General features: G+C 39.8%; 1 protein-coding gene across 4 annotated transcripts in view; it reads right to left on the bottom strand.

Annotated features, from left to right (window-relative positions):
• Nucleotides 1-273: 273 nt before the first annotated feature.
• SLC25A12 (solute carrier family 25 member 12) overlaps nucleotides 274-21,832 on the bottom strand; it is a 187,193-nt gene continuing 165,634 nt past the window's right edge. For all 4 annotated transcript variants that reach the window (XM_027557614.1, XM_027557598.1, XM_027557607.1 and 1 more), the window contains 6 exons: nucleotides 21,571-21,651; nucleotides 7,585-7,725; nucleotides 5,500-5,638; nucleotides 2,930-3,088; nucleotides 2,715-2,805; nucleotides 274-1,372 (listed from right to left, as the gene is read on the bottom strand). In XM_027557614.1, the coding sequence (XP_027413415.1) occupies nucleotides 1,174-1,372; nucleotides 2,715-2,805; nucleotides 2,930-3,088; nucleotides 5,500-5,638; nucleotides 7,585-7,725; nucleotides 21,571-21,651 (810 nt within the window). In that variant the 3' untranslated portion in view covers nucleotides 274-1,173. The remainder of the gene's footprint in view (nucleotides 1,373-2,714; nucleotides 2,806-2,929; nucleotides 3,089-5,499; nucleotides 5,639-7,584; nucleotides 7,726-21,570; nucleotides 21,652-21,832) is intronic.

The raw sequence follows: 21,832 nt of genomic DNA, 5'->3' as shown, positions 1-21,832 counted from the left end.
GCTGTCAAGATGTATGTTTAGGTCTAAATTAGCAATCACACCCTTGGTGAGTGACTTTTGGAATAAGCAGTTTGTATTTAGATTCATAAGGAAGAAGCTAGAGCCCACTAAATCTTCTTCTCCACTTACTCCACCATAGCCCTTTCCAAGTCAAATGATTTCCTATAAAAGCAGGAAAGAGGGAAGCCTGATCACTAGTCATTGGCAACTGGTAGTGAATCAAAATCAAAAGCACTATCAGTACATTTATGAAGGAAAATCCAACTCCATGCATACATTTTGGTGTGCATTTTATTTTTGATTGGAATCATATCCATACGAATGAAAATTGCCAAAGTATTCTTTACTCTTTTGAAAGCTAGGCCCTTGCCTTGCTGTGTCCGAGGAAGGCAAAAACTAAGCCAGTAATGCTGGAGACATCCCTGCTATATGCGCACTGACAGGAGAGGCGCTGCCTAGGAAATGCCTTTTGTTGATGAACAGAGGAGAATCTATACACACGTGAAATACAAATGGAAACACCAGCACACGCAGTTCGTTAGCCTGGTCCTCCGGCATCCACTGGCATGCATCTGTTGCAAAGGGTCTCTTATTCAATGGTGTCAGCACTTGGTCTCATTATGCCTCTTATCAGCAAATACCTTTCTACTCCAGAACGGAAAACAAGCTAGGAATTAATTACATCCAATTTGATGCATTATTTCCATAAGTCACCAATAAAAGAATGAATTTAATTTTAATACATTTATTTTCGTGTGATTCTTAATAAAACACTTTCAAAACATTCTGTACATTTCAAGCCACTCAGAACTGCATTACATTCTATAAATGAGATTTGTTGGGATGAGGTGCCAAGATGTCTCTGTACAAAGATGTACAATATGTACAGTCGCTGTAAGTGCAAGCTGTGCAAAGCAGTCTAGAACACTAATTCATGCCAAGGCTTAGAAAACATTTCAACACATAAAACTAAAGCTTCAAACTGCATTGTAATTTTTTTTTTCCTGGGCAAATGATTAGTTTATAAACAAATATATGTATATGTCATATAGAAAGAATAATTTGATTCTTCAGCTCAGTCAGCACCATGCAGCTGACTGGATACATTACAAGGCTGCTCTCCTAGGCTTCTCTTTCTAGGGCGCCATTTTGCCACACTGAATGGTTGTCTTATCACTGAGCTGCCGCCGCCACCTTTGGCTGAACCACAGCAACACTAGGAGGTTTAAATTTGGGGAGATAAAGGCCAAACTTGTTCTCAATGCCAGCAAAAGTGGCGGTGGCGAGTCTGTATCCACCGATGTGATCAGGATTGGCAGGAGGAAGGTCGGCGATGCGTGACTTAGGTGTTGGTTCTGAGCCAGAGGGTTTGCTGTTGATAGGAAAAGTCAATGGTCAGTGTATTCAAGATTGATGAACAGCAGACACACGGCACTGAGGAGCAACTATACTCCAAAAAAACAAACCAAAAAAATGAAGACGACACACCACTGAACACTTTCAGTCTGACCCATGTGTCACCAAGAAGAGTGTCCAATTATTTCCTTGTCAATTACGCTGCACTAGTCATGATTTATAGCTGCATTGAAAGCAACACATTCACATATTTGATTTAGAAGAGAAATGGCCTCCATTTCATACACATAAGTAGATCCACAGAAAGAGAGACTGGAAAGAAATACACTCATATATTACCACTCTGGGAAGTAGGATTATGAATGATTTTTCTATTTTCCCAATTTTTTACACTAAGCATAAATTAACTGCAGAAAATTTACATTTTCTTTTATTTTGACATAATTTTAAAAGCTAACTTTTAAAGTAATAAGCTCGCGAAGGTTATTACTAAAATTATTTAAAGAGAAGTAAATATAATTCTTACTTTTTCCAGAATGCAAAAGTATTGAAAAGCCTGAAACTCTGAGATTGTCCTTACTTTCTTTGTATAAGTCCCTCAACTTCTTGGTTCAACAGCTAACTCCCTATCTGGCTTATGAGCAGGAAAAGAATTCATAGGTTTATGCAGTAAAGACTCAGATACAGAATTTGATCTTCTGCTGAAAAGTTGGTAGTTGCTTGCTTTGGGTACAACCTTCCCCTCCCAGCAAATTCAAGTGATTCCTCTTGTCCATGGTGAAAGCTTCAAGTACTAACTGTCAAAAGGCGCAATTTGTGGCCTAAATCTCACCAGTGATTATGTCCATGGGCATAACCTTTCTTTGAACCTTTTTTTTTTTTTTTTTTTGCAGAGAATTAGTTCTAAGAACTTCTAAATCTATCTAATAATAAATTATGGTGAATAATGAAATCATGAGGGTGTGAAAGGGCTTGACTGAGTTTTCAAAAGTTTACAAAAGTGTAACTAACACAAATTTATATTACTTCTGGTAAAAAGGCCAAATAAGGACCTAAATCCATGAAGCTCAGTATCTGCTTACACTAAAAAGGCAACTATTCATATTACATTTTAATTTGCTTCCTCTCTAAACTTGCCCCAAGCAGTTGCTTAATGCTATGTATGGGGTCACCCTGTCCAAGTCTTACTCCTCTAACAGTGAAGAGTCTTAGGCCCATGGTTTGTTTTAAATGTATTGCTCCTGTAGGGTCCTCTGTCCTGTCGGTTGCTATCCCAAAAATGCCTTTATAGGCTGAACAAACACCTGTCTGGGGTTTTGGTGCTTTCTTTATAAGGGAGTTTGCAAAGTTGCACTTACAGGCCTCCAAAATCAATGTAAAACCACCGCTGGAGAAGTTCATAGGTGACCAAAGTAACACCAAACTGGGGAGAGGATCGAAACACTCGAGCTAAAAGAGAGAGAAAGGGGGAGGGGGGCAGTTAACAGCAGGATGGCTACAGCAAAGCCCACAGGTGAGTAATGGGAGCAGGACCCCAATGCCAACCAGCCTTTCTGCACGGCTCCAGCCCTACCTGCAGTTCCTTTCCAAAATGCTGAGGGCCCTTCTTCCCGGAGTATCTTCCTGAAACAGTCGATGACACCACTGTATGTCGTCTGGCCAGCGCGGGCAGCCACCTGCAGTCTTGTCTTGATGACATCAGCAGGGGTCACCAGAGAAGCAGCGGGCACACCTTCCAGGAGAAAGGCACATTTAATTCATCCCAAATACCTTACAGAGGATAGACAGACTGCTAACAACCAACAGTACAATTAGCAACTGTAACTGCTTTAACTCAATGCTTCTTAGATAGATACCTTGGGCATTAATGGAAAAAGGAGATATAATCCCACTAGCTGCTTCAGTGGAGTCGGGGCAAAACTCTTATTCGTTCTGAATTAGGAAGATCACTCTATGTTGCATGATCCCAAAGAACAGTGAGAGGAATAAATGAAGCAATATTACTAGGACAACTCCCAGTGTTCCCCTTTGGGTTTCAATTATTTTATTACCTCTTTCCTTTTCTTAAATAAGACAGTATTTTCATGTATAATAAAAATGAGGATAATGTCAATTTAACAAGCTGCTAAATATATCTGATAGCAAACTGTAGTGTTGTTTTTTTTTGCTGATTCCTGTCACCTTACTGTATGAGGTGAATATCAATACTCATATCCACTCACCCTTTGAGGGGCTAACTTGAGAGTTGACTGTGACTCCTTTCAGACATGCTTACATGACAGAAGTCATTACAACTGAAGCAGAGGAGGCCAGGCAACCAGTTAGGGAACAGTAGGGGAACTGATCATCAAAAGGCCTTGTCAGCCGTTTCCTGTGCCCCAGCTCCCTGGGGCCACGCTGAGATTCATCAGCAGCAGGACACTCAAGAAGGATTTCACAACCACACCTCTCACTTATAAAACAAAACAGGGAACAAAGAAGCAAGATAATCTTCCTCAGGGGGAAGAAATTCAATTTGGCCTGAATTTCACTGAATCATCACTAGGCAGATGGAGCCGGCCACTCAGGGTAGGTAGTTGGGGCGGGCGGCGGGGAGGGCTCTGTTCGAGACGATGCAAATATCCTCCCGCCAAGCCCTATACCTTATTCACATGAAACTAGGTAAATTGCTGCCTTTGGAATGTTCTGAATCCTGAATGTTCTCAGTGCCTGCCAGCAAAGCTTTACAGGTAAAAATTAGAAAAATTCATTTCTAATTCTGAAAACTGACATCAAGTGTCTGTGGGCAAGAAGCTGGTGCTGACAGCTCCATGAAAACGTTTACTTGGTCCCATCAGCCACTGGCGAAATGCCTGTCCGTGATTAGAGTGTTCTTTGCTGCTGTCTGGATAGCAGAGAGCAAAGATGAGGAAAGATGTGCTGGCCCTCACTTCAACTGGGGAGGCTCTGGTGCATACCTGAAAGGAGCTGGATGAACACTCAGTGCCAAGGCTGAGCAGGTAGCATTACTGGCTTTTGAATTATAACCGCAAGTGACTGCCCCAAATAAGGGCTCAAGGCTCCCTGGGAGAGTTTCTTCCTCATCACGAGTCATTCCCTGTCATCGTGGATGAGAAGAATGACAAGTCCACCCAGCGCCCCTGGAACCCAGGGTTCCTGCTCCATACCACACCCCCAGGGGTACCCAGGCTGCCCTGCTTTGCTGAGCCCACAGACCAGAGGAGAAGGCACGTAATGCAGGAGCCTGGGTGGTCAGAGCCACCTGAGCAGCCAGGGACAGCACTGGGCTTGCGTTCATTCACCTCGCCTGTCTCTCTCCCTAAGCAGTGGTGATGGCAAGTAAACACATGCCCTTTCCTTCTTCTGCCAAGTCTGAGGATTGCTGCAGTGAAGGACAACCTGGTCCTGCCCTTCTATCTGGAATCAGCTTCCTCTCAACACAAGAGAAAGGCTGGAGCATGGGATTGAGAGGAAGCTTCTTAGCACCGTCTTGCATTTGAAACCCCTGCTTCCAAGGGGCTCCGGGCACAGGAGAGAGGGCAGAACTTATGTAAACAACCATTAATAAAAGACAAAGCATGTTAAGAGCCAAGAAGAGATGCCACCGCAGGGTGGTGCTGCTGAGGAAGTATGACTTTGTTTGGTCTGATGAGGATGATGGTAGAAGGAACATGGACAGTTTCAAACTCAAGTTGGAGCCAAATCATGTTGATTCTACTATACAGAATAAGAAAGTGAGGGGATACTAGACCTGTGCATCAGGATGAGGTGCAACAAAGCAACTGATGTGATGAAGAACTTTTCTACATTAATGCTCAGCTTGACTGCACCCAAGGTTTCAGGGGCAGAGGAGGCTAAGAAACACAGTAACTGATGAAAGCCCAATTGCGATGGGCAGAGCTAATTTGGCTGCGAGTTCCTAAGCTGCATTAAGCTGTTTATCCACATTATGCAAATGTAATTAACGCTCATCAGAATTATAGCGCACCCCACAAAGGAGAAAAGGCAATCATATTTAAACTAAGTCAGATACAAACAATAACCTTTCCAGAAATAAAGAAGAGGAGCACAGAGATTCTGTACTTAGAGAATGGGGGTGGGCTGGGTAGGGACTCTTTGGGCTTAAAAAAAAAAAATAGTTACCTGCCATGGCTCCAGCTGCAAGGAGATTTATGCCTCCCACGTGTCCGTTTTCATCAGCCAGAAGTAGTTTGCAGTGAGCATAAACAGGAAAATAAATTGCAGAGAAGGGAATGTCTCGGAGGAAACACGCTTTGGCACCCTGTCACAGAGTGAGGAAATAGTGCAAAACAGTTGTATAAACAAGGTGTGAATGACCACGAGGGATCCAGGCTGACAAGCCTGAAATGTCCCTCAGACAGCATTGAGACTGACATGGAAGAGAGACAGGATAACAAGTCAGGCACCGGGAACTCGAGACGGGGCTCAAAGTTTGAGAAAGTCTGGTGAATCTGGGAGTCCTAGAGTCAGTTAACGATGGTATTCTGACAACTAAGAATTTTCTGGCATTTCCAGTATGGATTCATATTTTAAGGTTAATAAAAATTCAATGTTCAGACCTTCTGGGTCGCCTTGGTGAGTGCCAGGGGATGGGGTGTGGCTGGGAACAGACTTGTTTGATAGCTTGATTTCAAAGCAACCAACAAAGGCAGCTCCTCAAACTAACAAATTACCAACTCAATCCACCCAGCTTAGAGCCCCTGAAGTACCAGGTAAGAAGCTATGGGTAGGAGCCATGGATAAGGAAGGGAAGCTTCCTTGGTGGCTCAGATGGTAAAGAATCTGCCCCCAATGCAGGAGACTTGGGTTTGATCCCTGGGCCGGGAAGATGCCCTGGAGAAGGGAATGGCTACCCACTCTAGTATTCTTGCCTGAAGAATCCCATGGACAGAAGTCCATGAGGTCTCAAGGAGTCAGACACAACTGAACAACTAAAACCTTTTAGGGAAGGGGAAAAAGAAAGCACCAAACTTCCCTCCTCACTTGCCATGTCCTAAATGGCAGAGGACAGGGAAACCCAGACAAAATATTTTAACAGGAAGTTTCCCTGAGAGTAGAAATCCAGTCAGACAGCTTGTCTTGGTGACTGACACTGCCCCTTCCTCAGCCCACGCTAGCCTACTGCTCAGGCTTTAGCCGGCCAGGGAAATACTCCATCTTTGGTACTTGTTTTCCGGATGGCTCTGTTTTTAAAAGACAAACTCAAACATTAAAGAAAAAAAAAATTCCTGGGACTCTCTGAGAGATGCTAAGTCAGTTTTCAAAGGGAATTCTAAAAAAGATGGCAGTTGGGGGTAGAAGGGAAAGTATGTACAAAATTCTCAGGACAGGCATCATTGGTTTACTGGACTCCTAAGAGCTGTGTAGCTGGGATTCTAATCGAGAGAATTTCTAATTTCCAATTTGCAGCTACAGAAGCCAATTTATACATTTCTACAGTGATGGATCTATAAATAAATCAGACGCTGTGGAAACACAGTTGTCTATAAAAGCTAAATTTTTGTATCCCTCCCCTTACACCAGGCAAAAGAAGAGAAAGAAATACTCTTCCTTGTTTAAGAAAAATAATAGCTTCTGCTCCATTACATCTATCTGTAATGATGGGAGTAAGCATACCTGCAGGGAAGGAATCTGTTGACTGGCATTTTGCTCAAGTACAGTACACTCTGGTTTGCTTTTGTTTTGCTTTTTTAAAATGCAATTCATTATTGACAAATCCCACCACTTAACTTCTTAAAGACTTGAATCCTACCAAACTCTACTACTGTTTCACTGTGGTCAAATTATTAAGACAAAGACAAGCTCCTACTGGGAAGATAACAATAGAGAGAGCTCAGACTCAAAATAAACATAAGACTATTTTGAAGTCAGTCCTTAAACCAGCCCCAAAAGAACACCAAAGAAACTTTTCCCATATCCACCGGTAAATAAAAGGCTGTGCGCCTGAAGCCAGCGGGTCTGTGGCGCTGGCCTCCCTGCTGGCAGCTTCATAAAAGCCTGAAGATGGTGTGGTTGTGCATCCCACTGCCTCTAACAGAAGTGTCCTGATTTTTTCTTTTTGTTTTGATTTTCTACGCTAGGAACTACCCTGCTGGACAAGATTGTTTTTCCATTTATGGGGAAGAAGTCTGGTTTTGACATTTTTTCACATTTTTATGGAGTACACTACAACCTCTCTATTGAGATAACCCAAGGGAATCTACCCACCTTATACAGACCAAAGAGTCCCAGGTCCCGGAGCACATTCAGGGCACTGACCCTGGGTCCTGTGGTGATCTCTCCAGCTACCTGTAGGCGAATCTTTACTATCTCCAGAGGATTAGTAAAGATGACCTGAGAGCCGCCAGCCTGCAGGCAAGAAAGGAGAGACAGAGCAGATTTCCATATCAGAGCCCGACTGACCCAGAGTACAGCCAAAAAAAATCTGGGGACCTTCACACTGTACCCCTTTACTCCTCCCCCTTTGCGGAGAGGGGAATGAGAGTCCGATGCTTTGGCTGATGCTGGAAGGGCTCACAGGGATGGCCCCAAACTCTGTCTCAAATCAACTTATGTCTAGTTTTGCTTCTATTTGAAATGTCAGGAGTGTTTCCCAGACCAGTCTTTCCTGGGTCAACCCAGCCATATCCAAAATGGCAAAACTAATAAACTCATTTGGAAAACAAAAGTGAAGCCAGATGTGGCAGCTGGTGCTCCAATGAAAGGGAAAGAGATGGTAGGAGATTGACCTGTAGCTTCTACCAAGCTGGAGCTAAAATTCGGATCTACATAGCTTCTTTGCTCTTCTTAAAAGCAAGCAGTCTCCTTAGCTCAACCACTTGCTGCCACTTTCTTGGAGTGTAGAACAATTAACACAGAGGTGTTTTTGCCCCAAGCTAGTCAAAGGTGGAAAGTCTCCTCTGGTTCAAATTCTAAAATGTATTATCCTGAACAAAACTCTGCAACTACATCCACACAAAAGAACATAATTTGGAAGGACAATTGCAGTATCATTTTAAGACCAAACTAGAAACACTGTTCAAGACAGAGATGGGAAATGGAGCATCTAGCTATCACAAGTACAAGAGAGGGCAAACCAAAGCCACACTCCACACTCATCCATGGTGAGCGACCATAGGGATATTTAAATTTAGATAATGAAAGTGTATCTGCACTGGAAATCTGTTGGGGCGGTGGGGAGAGAATGTTTAACAAAACTGCTACCAACTCTTTTTTTGGTTTCCATAAGAAAAAAAAAAAGTGTGTATGTGTACACATATGGATACATAAAAATAAATAAAAATTTAAAAACATAAATATATATACATTTCCATTCCTGAAGTGAAAAAAATCTCATTAGCACATTGTCATCTTAAGTGTAGCTGTTTAATTATATAATCAGAACCACACTCATATAATCATAATTACATCACATAATCCTAACTTCTCTGTAATAACACGTCATATGTGAAACAGGAAACAGGTGCCTCACGGGGCACTGGAATTCCACAGGTACAGAAGGACTGCAAACAACACCCATAAAACCCACAAGCCACATGCAACGCCACTTCAATACTCTACCTTCACCCATATCCCTGTTCATTTGTCTGAAACCCACAGCCCTCCAGACCCCCTTTCCAAGGGGCAGCAAAAAGTCCCAGACCATTCTCCTAACTGACCAGGGGCTATAAAACGACAAAACACTCCTGTTCTCACCCGGATCCCTCATTCCTATCAATATCCACAACTGCCAACACTGACTCAAGATCCCTTTCCTCCTGGTGGGAAGCTGACTGCCCTGGAGTCCTCAGGGCCCTCATCCTCTTTTCGTCCACTGAGCACTGAGGGTGCAGCAATCTGCTGTCTCTCTCTGGATTTCCTGCAACTCCCAAATCTACACAACCCAGACCACTGGCACAAAGGTTCCTGAGTGACGCCTGATCCAATTTTATATGTTGATTTCTCCCTGCTTCTGCCTCTTAATCTGTTGCACTGCAGGCAAGAGAAAGTATTTCAATGTTTCAATCTAAGGAGACAATACTTTGAAAAGGATTGCTGGGTGAAAAATTATGTTAAAATGATAATCCAAGTAATTGCTCCTGTAGCTAGTATTAAGGGCCAAACCAATTATAAAAGTTTACTACTTCCTTGAAACCTCTTGTTTAAATAATGGTTGCAAAGACTATCTCTGGGAAAATGCGCTTTATGTTCTAAACTAAAGCAGATTAAAAAAAAAAAAGCATAAAATGTTATTATAATCCTCCAAATTCACCACTACCAGATGATGTCAACCCCTGGGTTCTACTCATTAAATGTGGACATTATGTTTAAATAAATACAAAGTTCTTTCATGTTTTTAATCACTAGTAAATTATCACATCCTGCAGAGTAGGAATACTCCAAATAGCACTGTGCCCCCAACCACACAGACACAGCTTCCTCCTCTTCTGTCTCTCACAGACCCTTCTGAAAATAACTGTCAGTTTAGTGAAGTTTGTAGTTAACAACTCTCCAAATTCCTTCCTACATGTACATGTAATAGGCTTTCAATTAAAACAGTACAACTAAAAGAAGGAAAACACAAACACGTTAACCATTACACCCTTTAAGATCTGTTACCCAGCACTCACACTGCATATACAAAAAGGAAATATAGTCAAAGCTAGGCTTCTTCCAGTAGTCCTGTACAGATGTGAGAGGCGGGCCATAAAAGAGGCTTTTCTTTCAGCTTTCTTTCATCAGTTAGAAAGAAGTGATAATTTCGAAGTGTGGTGCTGGAGAAGATTTGAGAGTTCTTTGGACAGCAAGGAGATCAAACCAGTCAATCCTAAAGGAAACCAACCCTGAATATTCATTGGAAGGACTGATGCTGAAGCTGAAGCTCTAATACTTTGGCCACCTGACGCGAAGACATGACTCACCAGAAAAGACCCTGATGCTGGAAAAAACTGAAGGCAGGAGGAGAAGGGGGCGACAGAGGATGAGCTGGTCGGATGGCACCACCGACTCAAAGAACATGAGTTTGAACAAACTCAGGGAGATAGTGAAGGACGGGGAAGCCTGGCATACTGCACTCCGTGGCGTCACAAAGTTAGACACGACTGAGCAACTGAACAACAATACCAACATATACTAAGTCCCATCAACACACTGGACACAATCACAAAACTAAACATATATATATTTATGTTCATATATATGTAAAATACACGAAACATAACAAGTGAATGTGTAAACAATGAAATGACACTACAGGCAAGGCACACACCTGTGTGTGTGTTTCACACCTATGTATGTACTCCACTATGGCTGAAGGAGAAGACTTCTACCAACTTCATGATCTATATATTCTTTAAAAATAATCATTTTTAAGAACTTTATAACAGACCTAGGAATATATAGACAATATCCAGATGAAACGGAACGAGACCCTGTGGGATCCTTTCTGTCTCCCATTTCTAGTTTGTAGGAAATAGGTCTCCTTCAGCCTCCCTGACCTTCCCTGAGTTCCAAAGGACAGATTCAAAGAGTTGCTTTTCAGGAAAGGGAGGGAGCAGAAGCCCAGAGACACAAGTAACATCAATGCAGTCAGGAGGCAGGGTTCTGGTTCCTCCCCAAGAAATATACATAACAAAGTACCTTTGACTTCTATAGGAACGGAGGCCCCCACGCAGGTGGACTTCAGGCTTAGTACAAGACTGCAGGAGCCCTGCCCTGTTCCCTCACCACTGACTCTGTACACGGTGGATGACAATGAAGACTGATCCCCCTCCCCAAATGATTCTCCCTTTAAAAACATTCACAGTTGAGCAGAATCTTTGAAGTTGGTTTTTGGACACGAGTCTGCCTTCTGCCCAGATTGCTGGCCTCCTGAATTAAGCAACCTTTCCTTTTCTAACCAACACTCACTTCTTAAGTACTGGCTTTCAGGCTGCAAGCAGCCAAGCCTGAGTTCAATAACATAGAAACACTGAATAATAAAGATTGCTATCTAATTTGTCTAAAACTTTGGATACGTTATAACACTTAAAGGAAAACACACAAGGCAAATACACACTGTCCTTTTTTAAGCTCTGAGGTTAACCACTCTCATACATATTAAACTGGGAACAGGGAGAAGGGGGAATAAAATCTGCAACTAATTCAATTACTCTGATAACAAATCTAATGACAAAGAACAAGATTATGATGTTATCACATCCTTAACTGTTTGCCCTCTGAGAAACAAACACATGAGGAAAACATCATTTCTCCTCTATTTTAAGACTCTACTGATTCTGATATCATGAATTTAATAACATATTCACAGGGGAAAAAACACTACTTACAGTAAGTATCATCACTGAATATACAGAATTTCAGATGTGTTCAAGTGTGAAATAAAAATATAGTAACTTTTCAATTAAAAAAGTATGTGTATTTTTACAAGTAGGCTGACATTTGCTATTTTTAAAAGCAACAAAATTAAACAAAAAATTAAAATGACCAATAAGTAAATATTTAAGCACAAATAATTCTATGCTCTTATTCAGTCTATAATATTAGGTAATAAAATCATGCTAAGTGACATAAACAGAACATAAAACACTAGGCACCCATTTATCACAAATATGTCAAAATTTAGTTAAGTTTATCAAAAGCAGAATAGCTTAGAGATGAAAACATTGGTTGCATCCCCGGGAGGAGAAGTAAATAACTAGGAGAAAGAATCTGCAAAGCATATGCCATTATATCTTTTAAATTCTGAATCAAATGAGTGTACTAACTACTCAAAAGCAAAAAACAACCCCCACCCCCGCCACCAGAAATAAGAAACAGAACTGGTCTTAGAAACAATGGCTCTTTTTACAGACCAGGTCCTCTCTCATACATGCTTCCCCACAGTAAACTTGGGAATTCATATACTTTAAATGCATTTGAAAAAACTAGTTAGCCCTAGTTATCTGTGGATCCAAAATTTTTAATAGGCTTATCTACCTATGCATACACGGACATCAAAAAAAATCAAACTAAGTAAAGCTAGTGATCTGAAATAATAGACACTGAGATAAATAAAACTTCAGGTTAAAACATGATGATACATAGCTACGTAGGCTTAAATGAACACTGTGTAATTTGATGTCTTCCTACCTTCCTACCTTGTACTTGTGTTAACTAGCATACCATTTCATACAGTAATACCTTTGGTGAACTTTTTCACTCATCAAATCACCAGAATTAATTTCTAACCTCTAACTGCTAAACTTCCCTTTCAAACTTATTATTGTTTTAAAGAAATGCAAGCATTAATGCTAAAACTGACTTAGATGCTTCCATTTTTCAGTATTAAGTTGTCATTTCTTTGTTCAGAACTGAATTACAAATGACACAACAAGACAGAACAAATCTCATTTTGAATGAGGCTTACCCACATCCAACAGAAAAGAGAGAATGGAAAAGCCGCCGTATCATCTTGTGTTGCAGAATTTTTTAATGGGAAAATAAACCAACTAAAGCTGACAACTTTAGTTATTAAAGCTTTAGTGACTTCCCTGGTGACAGTAAAGAATCTGTCTGTAATGCAGGAGACCCAGGTTCGATCCCTGGGTAAGGAAGATCCCCTGGAGAAAGGAATGGCAAGCCACTTCAGTATTCTGGCCTGGAGAATTCCATGGACAGAGGAGCCTGGCAGGCTACAGTCCACGGGGTCGCAAAGAGTTGGACATGACTGAGCGAATAACAGACAAAGCTGACAGCAAAGTTAGGAGAAAAGGATGTAATGCTGAGATGTCACCACTCACCTTTGATGTTCCTGAGACCAAGGGGCTGCACACAGGACTGGGCCTGTTAGACCTGCCTGCATAATCCTACCCAGGGGCAAAGACCACAAAGACACTGGGGATCCAGCCACTGGCTGCATGACCCCCACCCCCACCCCTCCACCCCCGTGCACCAAGTCCCCTGTTTACTTCCCTCTTTGATCTGTTGTCTCTTATAGTTTGAAACTATTTCCCTCCAACTGCCAAATGTCCAATCCAAACAATTCATTTTATAAAGTCTTCCCTTACAGAGACAAATGAAAATCTAACTTCAATTTAAGGCCATATCAGCTCCTTGAACAGATGTACAAAATATATGCATTTAAAACTGCCAGAAAAACAAGTAAGAGTCATAGAATTAGTTGTCACTTTGACTCAAGCAGGATGAAGAGAGACAGTGGCTCTGGCTCACAATGCCATCAACAAAGCATTCTTATTTTATAAAGCAACGGGAAACACTATGGTTCGCTCTAAAATAGTCCAAGACAGTCATAGTTTAAAAGGAGTGATGATAAATGCCAGGGTGTTCAGAGATAAAAACAGATTAAATTACACATACTGACATAATATATGTGGACTTTTAATATGTGTGCATATGTATGTGTGTTCATGTAAGGATGCAAGCATAAAGTTGAGACCACACTGGTTCCTGGGGATGGGAGCTGAAGGGACCATTTCCAAACAGCTCTTTATAGAGATCTGCAAGCTCAGCTTGTTGAGAAAGACATGGCTTGGGGAGCTAGTGAGCTACCACTTCGGGCTCCCAGGATTAGTAAATGCTCCAACAAGTGGGCCTCTTGCTACACCTATATGGGCATGGATATGGTGGTGTGTGAGCCCAAGCGCACACATAGGCCAAAGGGAGAAAAAAGAACACAAAGATTCCGGGTTTGGAAAGCTGTCAACCTATATGGTTGTTAGCTCTGTAACCGTAGATAGGTCATAACCTTTTCATTCCTTGGCTTCCTAATATGACAATAGAGATTCCATCAGCTACCTTATCTACCTCACATAGCTCCTGTGCAGTAACCAAGGTGACAGCACCACACCGACTGAGAGCAAGACACAAGGGAAGGGATGTGTTCTCCAGGACGTGTGCTCATACAGGGCTATGAAAACACCTGCAGCATACTGGGGCCATCAGTCCTTTGTTGAGCAATATATACATTCTGAATTTTATGACTTTTATCCTTTTAGAAGCAGGTAAATGTGATCATTTACCTGGAAGAGGTAAATGTGATCGTTTACCTGGAAGAGGTAAATGTGATCAGTTAGTTAAGTGCTCTGTGCTGTGCTTAGTGGCTCAGTCGTGTCTGACTCTTTGCGACTCCATTGACTGCAGCCTCCCAGGCTCCTCTGTCCATGGGGATTCTCCAGGCAAGAATATATACCTGTGGCGGATTCATTTTGATATTTGGCAAAACTAATACAATTATGTAAAGTTTAAAAATAAAATAAAATTTAAAAAAAAAAGAATACTGAAGTGGGTTACCATGCCCTCCTCCAGGAGATCTTCCCAAACCTGGGATTGAACCCAGGTCTCTCGCATTGCAGGCAGATTCTTTACTGTCTGAGCCACCAGGGAAGCCCAAGAGTACTGGAGGGGGTAGCCTATCCCTTCTCCAGGGGATCTTCCTGATCCAGGAATCGATCCAGGGTCTCCTGCACTGCAGGCAGATTCTTTATCAGCTGAGCTACCAGGGCAGCTCCTAAGTGCTCTGGCTAGAGTTTAACAACATAAAAACAGATACTTAACCAGAGAGATCATTAGAAAATACATATAGGTCAGTCCCTTTAGACTTTTCAAGGGACTTCTCTGTTGACTCAGAGAGACATTAAATTTTTTCCCACTTAGGTTTACGGACATGTCTAAGAAATTCACATAATCCTTTTCTTTCATAAAACCATTACCATTAAATAAGTCACACACTGGGAAGAATATTCATAACACATATATCTGACAACAGACTGTATCCATGATGTATACAGAACTCCTACAAATCAACAGTAACAATGAGTAACCTAATAAAACCAGAAGACTGGAACAGACAATTCACCAAAAAAGATAAACAGCCAATAAACACACGAAAGCATGCTCAATATCTCTAGGCATAAGAGAAATGCAAATTAAAACCACAACAAGATATCATTTCAGACCAACCAGAACAACTAAAACAGACTAAAAATATCAAACATTTTGAGAATGGGGAATAACTGGAATATTTGTACACTGCTGATGAGACTGTAAAATGATACATCCACGTCAAAGAGCCAACTGGCAGTTTCTTTTATAATAAACTGAATATACATCTACCCTAGTCTACTCTTAGGTACTAAATAATGTTTATAACAATCTTATTTATAATAGATAAAAACTGAAAACAACCCAAAATGTCCTTCAATAGAAGAATGGAGAGCAAATTGTAGTTAATTCATACCATGGAATAATCTTTAGTAAAATTAAAACAAACAAAAAAACCGATATTGATACCCACACAAGGATGACTCTTGAAAACACTTTATTAAGCAAAAGAGGTTAACCATAAAAGAAAGCATTTTGTATGAGTCTGTTGATATGAAATCCAAGAAGAAACAAAACTGTTGACAGAAATCAGAACAGTGGCTCCTTGGGGGAGGGGAAGCATGACTGACTGGAAAGAGGCATGAATTAATTTCCTGGGGTGAAATGTTCTTCATCTCACTCTTGAGTGCTGATTTCATGGGTGTATACAATTGTTAAAACTCATTAAGCTGACATATAAGATGTTTTTATACATTGTTATATCTAAATAACATATATATTCAGATATATGTTAAATTATTGTAATATACATCCATATAGTATTTTTTAAAAAAGAAAAGCCACTACAAAGTTGAATGGACTCATCTAGATTTATTTTGAAAAATGGACAAGGCCTTGATTTGATTTCCTAAGATAGTATCACAGAACAAAAGGAGATGATCTTAAAATCAAAATACTTGGGAATACATGAAAACTGCAACATATATTAGCTGTGTGACTGAGGTGAGAGGTAGACTTTTCGAGCTTCTGTTCCTCATCTACCCATCTTATAAGAGATGGTAATAGTGTAGGTGAAAGTACTTTGAAAAATTCTGAGTTGACATAGTATTATTCTCCACAACAGATATCATAATTAAACAATTATATTTATGTCTGATATGGACATGTGTGTATATACAAATATGTATATACTTATACATAAATAAAGAGAGACTTTCTTATAGAAAAATAAAAACATACATCCTGATAAGAATGGCTTACCTATGAGAACAATGAGAAAAATTATTTGAAGCCTGTTATTACATATACATTACTCATATGCACTCATAACAGATATTTACTGAGTAACTGTACACACATGTATACACTCTTATCCCATCTCCACCTAAAAAAGAGTGGAGAAATTATTAACTCTAAAATTCAAGTTATAGAAACAACAACAAAAAACAAGCAATCACACCTAAATCATAAATTCTGAACTAGTAAGTGTTTCTTGAGAAGACTTTAATATAGATATAAAGTAAGTTTGGCTAATGTTCATGATGAAGATTTAAATTATGAAAATGCACACTCTGTTTATAATTTTTTTCCCAAAGGTCATATCTATTTCCAAAGTGAGACGCTCCACTGTGATTTTCTGCTGCCCTTAAAAGCAGTGAGAGCTGCTTGCATTTCCAATTAGGAAGTCAGAGTTAACAAAACTGGACCTGGTTTAAAAAATATTGTGCATGCATGTGTGCATGTGTCCATTACATGCACACGATCATGTAATTAAAAACATTAAGAGGAAATATAACAAGATGTTGACGATAAAAAAGGAAACCTTCATTTGGTAATATCTCTGCTCAAAGCAAAATACTGCAAAATAAGGTTAAAAATTTCTGTGAAAGATCAAAGAGCTAAATGTAAAATCTAAAACTATAAAACCCCTAGGAGAAAACAGAGGTATAAATCTCTATGATCTTGGATTAGGCAATGACTTCTTTAGCTATGACATGAAAAGCACAAACAACAACAAAAAATAAAGGTAAGTTGAACTTCATTAAAATCAAAGTTCAATTCTGCAAAAGGACAGTCAAGAAAGTGAAAAATATCTGGAAATCATATATCTGATAAGGTACACTAAATATATAAAGAACTCCTATAATTCAATAATAAGACAAACAACCCAACTAAAAATGGCCAAATATTCTGAATAGATTGCTCTCCAAAGGCATATAAATGCCAGTACATTCATGAAAAAATGCTCAACAGTGTCAGTCATTAGGTCACAGTAAGATACCACCACATACCCACTAGGATGTCTATAAAGGACAGATAGTAAGTATTGGCCAAAATGTGGAAAAATAAGAACCCTCATACATTGCTGGGAGGACTGCAAAATGGTGCAGATACTTTGCAAAATGGTCTCACAGGTCCTCAAAATACTAATTAGAGTTACCATATGACCTACCAATTCTACTCCTAAGTATATACACAAGAGAAATGAAAACATATGTCCACAAAACTCTTTACATCAATGTTCACAGCAGCACTTAATCATAAAGCTAAAAGGTGGAAAAAACCCAAATGTTTAACAACTGATGAATGAATAAACAACATATGGTATTACTTATATATTATTTATAGGTATTACTTATATATATTATATATAGGTATTACCTGTATATAATTATGCTGAAATATTACTCAGCAATAAAAAGGCTTGAAATACTGATACATACCACAACATGAATGAACCTTGAAAACACTACTCTGAGTCAAAGGAGCCAGAAAAAAAAGGCCACATGTTGTTTGATTCCATTTATAAGAGATGTCCAGAAATGGTGAATCATTAGAGACAGGGTCATAGGTTTCTTTAGGGGATAAGAATGTTCTAAATTGACTATACTGATAAGTGCACAGCTCTATGAATATTCTAAAAGCTACTGAATTGTTTACTTCATGTGTGGGGAATTACATGATATATGAATTGTATCTCAATAAAGCTGTTATTTCAAAACTTCTCCTTAAACATATCAATCATTCAACGAATGAGAGAATGAATGAAAGACTGAATGAATAGAAACATATACCAAATATGAAAGAATACAGATTCAGAGACAGAAGTGGTTTGTATCTCAATTTTTCCATTAACTAAGTGCTTGATTTCACTGAGCTTTTAATTTCTTCAACTGTATTAATAGCTGGGAATAACAAAGAGATAATGCCTATAAAGTGTTCAGTCTAGTACAAGATGCTCAAGAAATGGTAGCTATTATGATGAATTATAATCATAAGCATGTATTTTCTTTGGTGACATGTAAAAATGAAGTAAATCATGATAATAAATTCTACTTTCAAATTACCAAAGTGGAATATGATTAGACTTAAGATTATCTGGTGAGAATGGTCAGAACTACCCTTTTTCTATGAGATATAAACATATCTTAAGTCTGGTTCCTTGCACAGGAGGAAACTCTAAATCTTTCTCAGCCTTGACAGCTTGTTGAATGAGAATGAATAAATGAAAGAAAGAGAGAATGAAAGTATACCAAATATGTACTAACAGAGATTTGGAGACAAAAGTGGTTTGACTGTCAATTTTGTCATTCACTAAGTGCTATATCTTCTCTCAGGTTTTATTTTCTTCAACTCCAATTAGAAAGGATAATGAGACCATGCCTATAAAATGTTCAACCCAATAAGAAAAGTCCCTACTGCTCATTAGCGTTCTAGCTGATCAGTACTAGAGTAAAAACAAAAACCAGCATCAATGATAATAGCAATATTTGGTTGGAATAGTAGGTTTATGGATGCTCATTTTATTATAACTTTTAATCTATATAATGTGTTCTCTTTTGCATGTATCTAATATCATATACTTTAAAAAACAGATCACAAAACAAAAAACAAGAAAACACATAATGCTTAAGGACCAGATAGTTTCATTTCTTGTTTACTGCATGATCCAGGCAGTGCACATCATTTTGCCTAAAGGACAGCACAGTCATTTTCAGAGCAGTAGACTTTCCCTTGCACATGTAGGGAACCTGAGGCCTTGGTCCTAGCTGACCCTTCTGCTAAGAAAAAAACCTATACATGCGTTAGTCAATACATGCGTTAGGCTAACACATTAAGTACATCTTTAAAACTGAGTGACCACACTCCTGTTGCCTGGTGGCACTGACAGCATTTAGCCAAACACCCATAGGGCACTCCACATTCTACCACTACCCATACCCAGGATCCTAACGTTTTTATGATCAGGGTTCCCTGGTGGCTCAGACTGTAACGAACCTGCCTGCAACGGAGGAGACCCAGGTTCAATCCCTGGGCTGGGAAGATCGCCTGGAGAAGGGACTGGCTACTCACTTCAGTATTCTTGCCTGGAGAATTCCAAGGACAGAGGAGGTTGGTGGGCCACAGTCCACAAAGTTGCCAAGAGTTGGACATGACTAAGCAACACACACACAGGGACAGGGAGCTTGGCAGGCTACAGTCCATGGAGTTGCAAAGAATCAGACATGACTGAGCAACACACACACACGCACGCACGCACGCACGCACCCTACTACCTACCTACCCCTCAGGTAGCCACTCTTCCTAGTGTTTACCTGGTGATTGCTTACCAGATTTCATTCAGCAGAAAGACTACTCCTATATTCCACAATGCCTGATAGTCTATCAACAGAGACGTCTTCTTTGTTTAGGGCTTTATTCTCCAGTGAAATAAGTAGACTTTTGGGAGAAGTAGCATATTGTGCTTCACCAATCACTTACACTGTAGTGTGATCGAATTTATCAGTGGAAACTTGATAATTGTACATTTCCTTTTATCCTTGAATGAAGAGATTTAGAGGGAAGAGGGAAGCAGAAGTGTTTGTGGTGAAGAATTGCAGACAATGAAATCATTCTGCCTAGAGCCCAACCTAACTATTTTTCATGTGGTCAATTTCCAGCTAGACAATCCATCAAAGCCTCCAGAAATGAGTCATGATTAAGGAAGAAATGTAGAGTGTCAATACAACCCTCGAGGTACCCCCAGACTTCAACAGAAATTCCCAAAGTTCAAACCTAGAAACAGGGTCTTTACCTGGGAAGAACGAAGGAACCAAATACCTGATTGTAATGTAACTACTCAGGTCACAGGTCAGACATGGGGGAACAAGTCAGTTTCATGGGCAAAAACCTCTGGATATTACAAATGGAAACAAATAATTATCTATATGGAACAAGAGAACATGACTTGAGAGATTTCTGACAAATGTATAACATGTGTTGTGGCAAAACTGAGTTAGGAAATTTCTTAACCAAATTAAAACTAAAACCACAGAGAAAAATAATATGATTTGCAATGGGTCTTTAATTTGAAGAGAAACAACTGTAGCATCTAATTGGAGTAAAGACGAAGAGAAACTATAGTAAGAGCTAGCAAAGGTCTTAGTCTATGCCTATTATTTGTCCTTCATGAAAAAAAGAGAGATACCCAGAGACATGAGTCTTCTTTCTGAGAATGCACTTGGGCATACGTGACAGGGTAGAAGCAAACACACATAAGCACACAGGGAGTGCACCAAGCTACCTCCTCTGTAAGAGCCGTGGTTGCAGAAAGGTAAGGACCTAAGAATGCGCCAGGCCGACAAACAGCATGAAGGAGAATCCAGAGCGACCTCTCTCTCTGACCCTCAGGGCATCTTCTCTGAATTAAAAGCCGCAAAGGTCACTGACCTCATCACCTCAGTTCCACAAACAACTGAAGAGGATTGAGCCAAGACTGTCAGCCAAGTCAAATGGAAGTCGTTAAAGGTTTCAGGGACAAAATGGATTAAACAAATTAGGTACTACTAAATGTGAAAGGGACACCACAAATTAGCTGAGCTGCAAACTTAGATTTGAGAATTGGACAAAATCCAATATCATGCTCACACTTTAAAGATAAAGTCTCTGTGTTCAGAACTGTCAACAGCTTCAACATATTTACGGTTGCTTGCTCTGGTCCCTAAAAGAAGGGACGTTGTACTGATACTACAATGATTTACTCAATCCTACACCTAAAATAAAAGGGTCCAATTAATCAGTCATCTCACACATACTCCAGTCAATAAAAATAAAAATAAATGGTAACTCTATCCACTGTTTTCTGTGGTATTTAAAAAGAAACAGAATTAGAACTTCAAAAAGTGTAAAAGGTAATGTTTCAGGAGCTTCTAACAGACTGAGCTAACAAAAATACCCTTTTCTGCCTCAAAACCAGTTAGATTAGGCAATAAAATATTTAAAACAATCATACAATCCGAGAAAACTGCTTAGAATTCCTTGAGCTCGAAGAGATGTCACTCAGGTATTATATCTGGTGTGCAAAAAGGCTAAAGGAACATACTTGTTGTGAGAAATCACACTATTAATACTTACACAACCTCCAGCGAGGATTTCTGCTAAAAGTGGAATGGAGCCATCTCTCCTGGTAAATTTGTCCCGGACAAAATCATTAACCTAATTAGAAAGACAACATTAATTAACCAGAACTCCCAATCACTGCCTTTAGTGGTACATTATTAGTTTTCCAAGTCAGCAAAATACTTGTCTCATATAAAATTTAAAATTAGCAGATGTCTACATATAAATTCAAAATTTTACAAATGCCTCAACAGTGTGCTAGTCTTAGCAGCATCGG

Source organism: Bos indicus x Bos taurus, chromosome 2, assembly GCF_003369695.1.
Source record: "Bos indicus x Bos taurus breed Angus x Brahman F1 hybrid chromosome 2, Bos_hybrid_MaternalHap_v2.0, whole genome shotgun sequence".
Lineage (NCBI taxonomy): Eukaryota > Metazoa > Chordata > Mammalia > Artiodactyla > Bovidae > Bos > Bos indicus x Bos taurus.
This window is presented reverse-complemented; position numbering and strand designations above follow the sequence as displayed.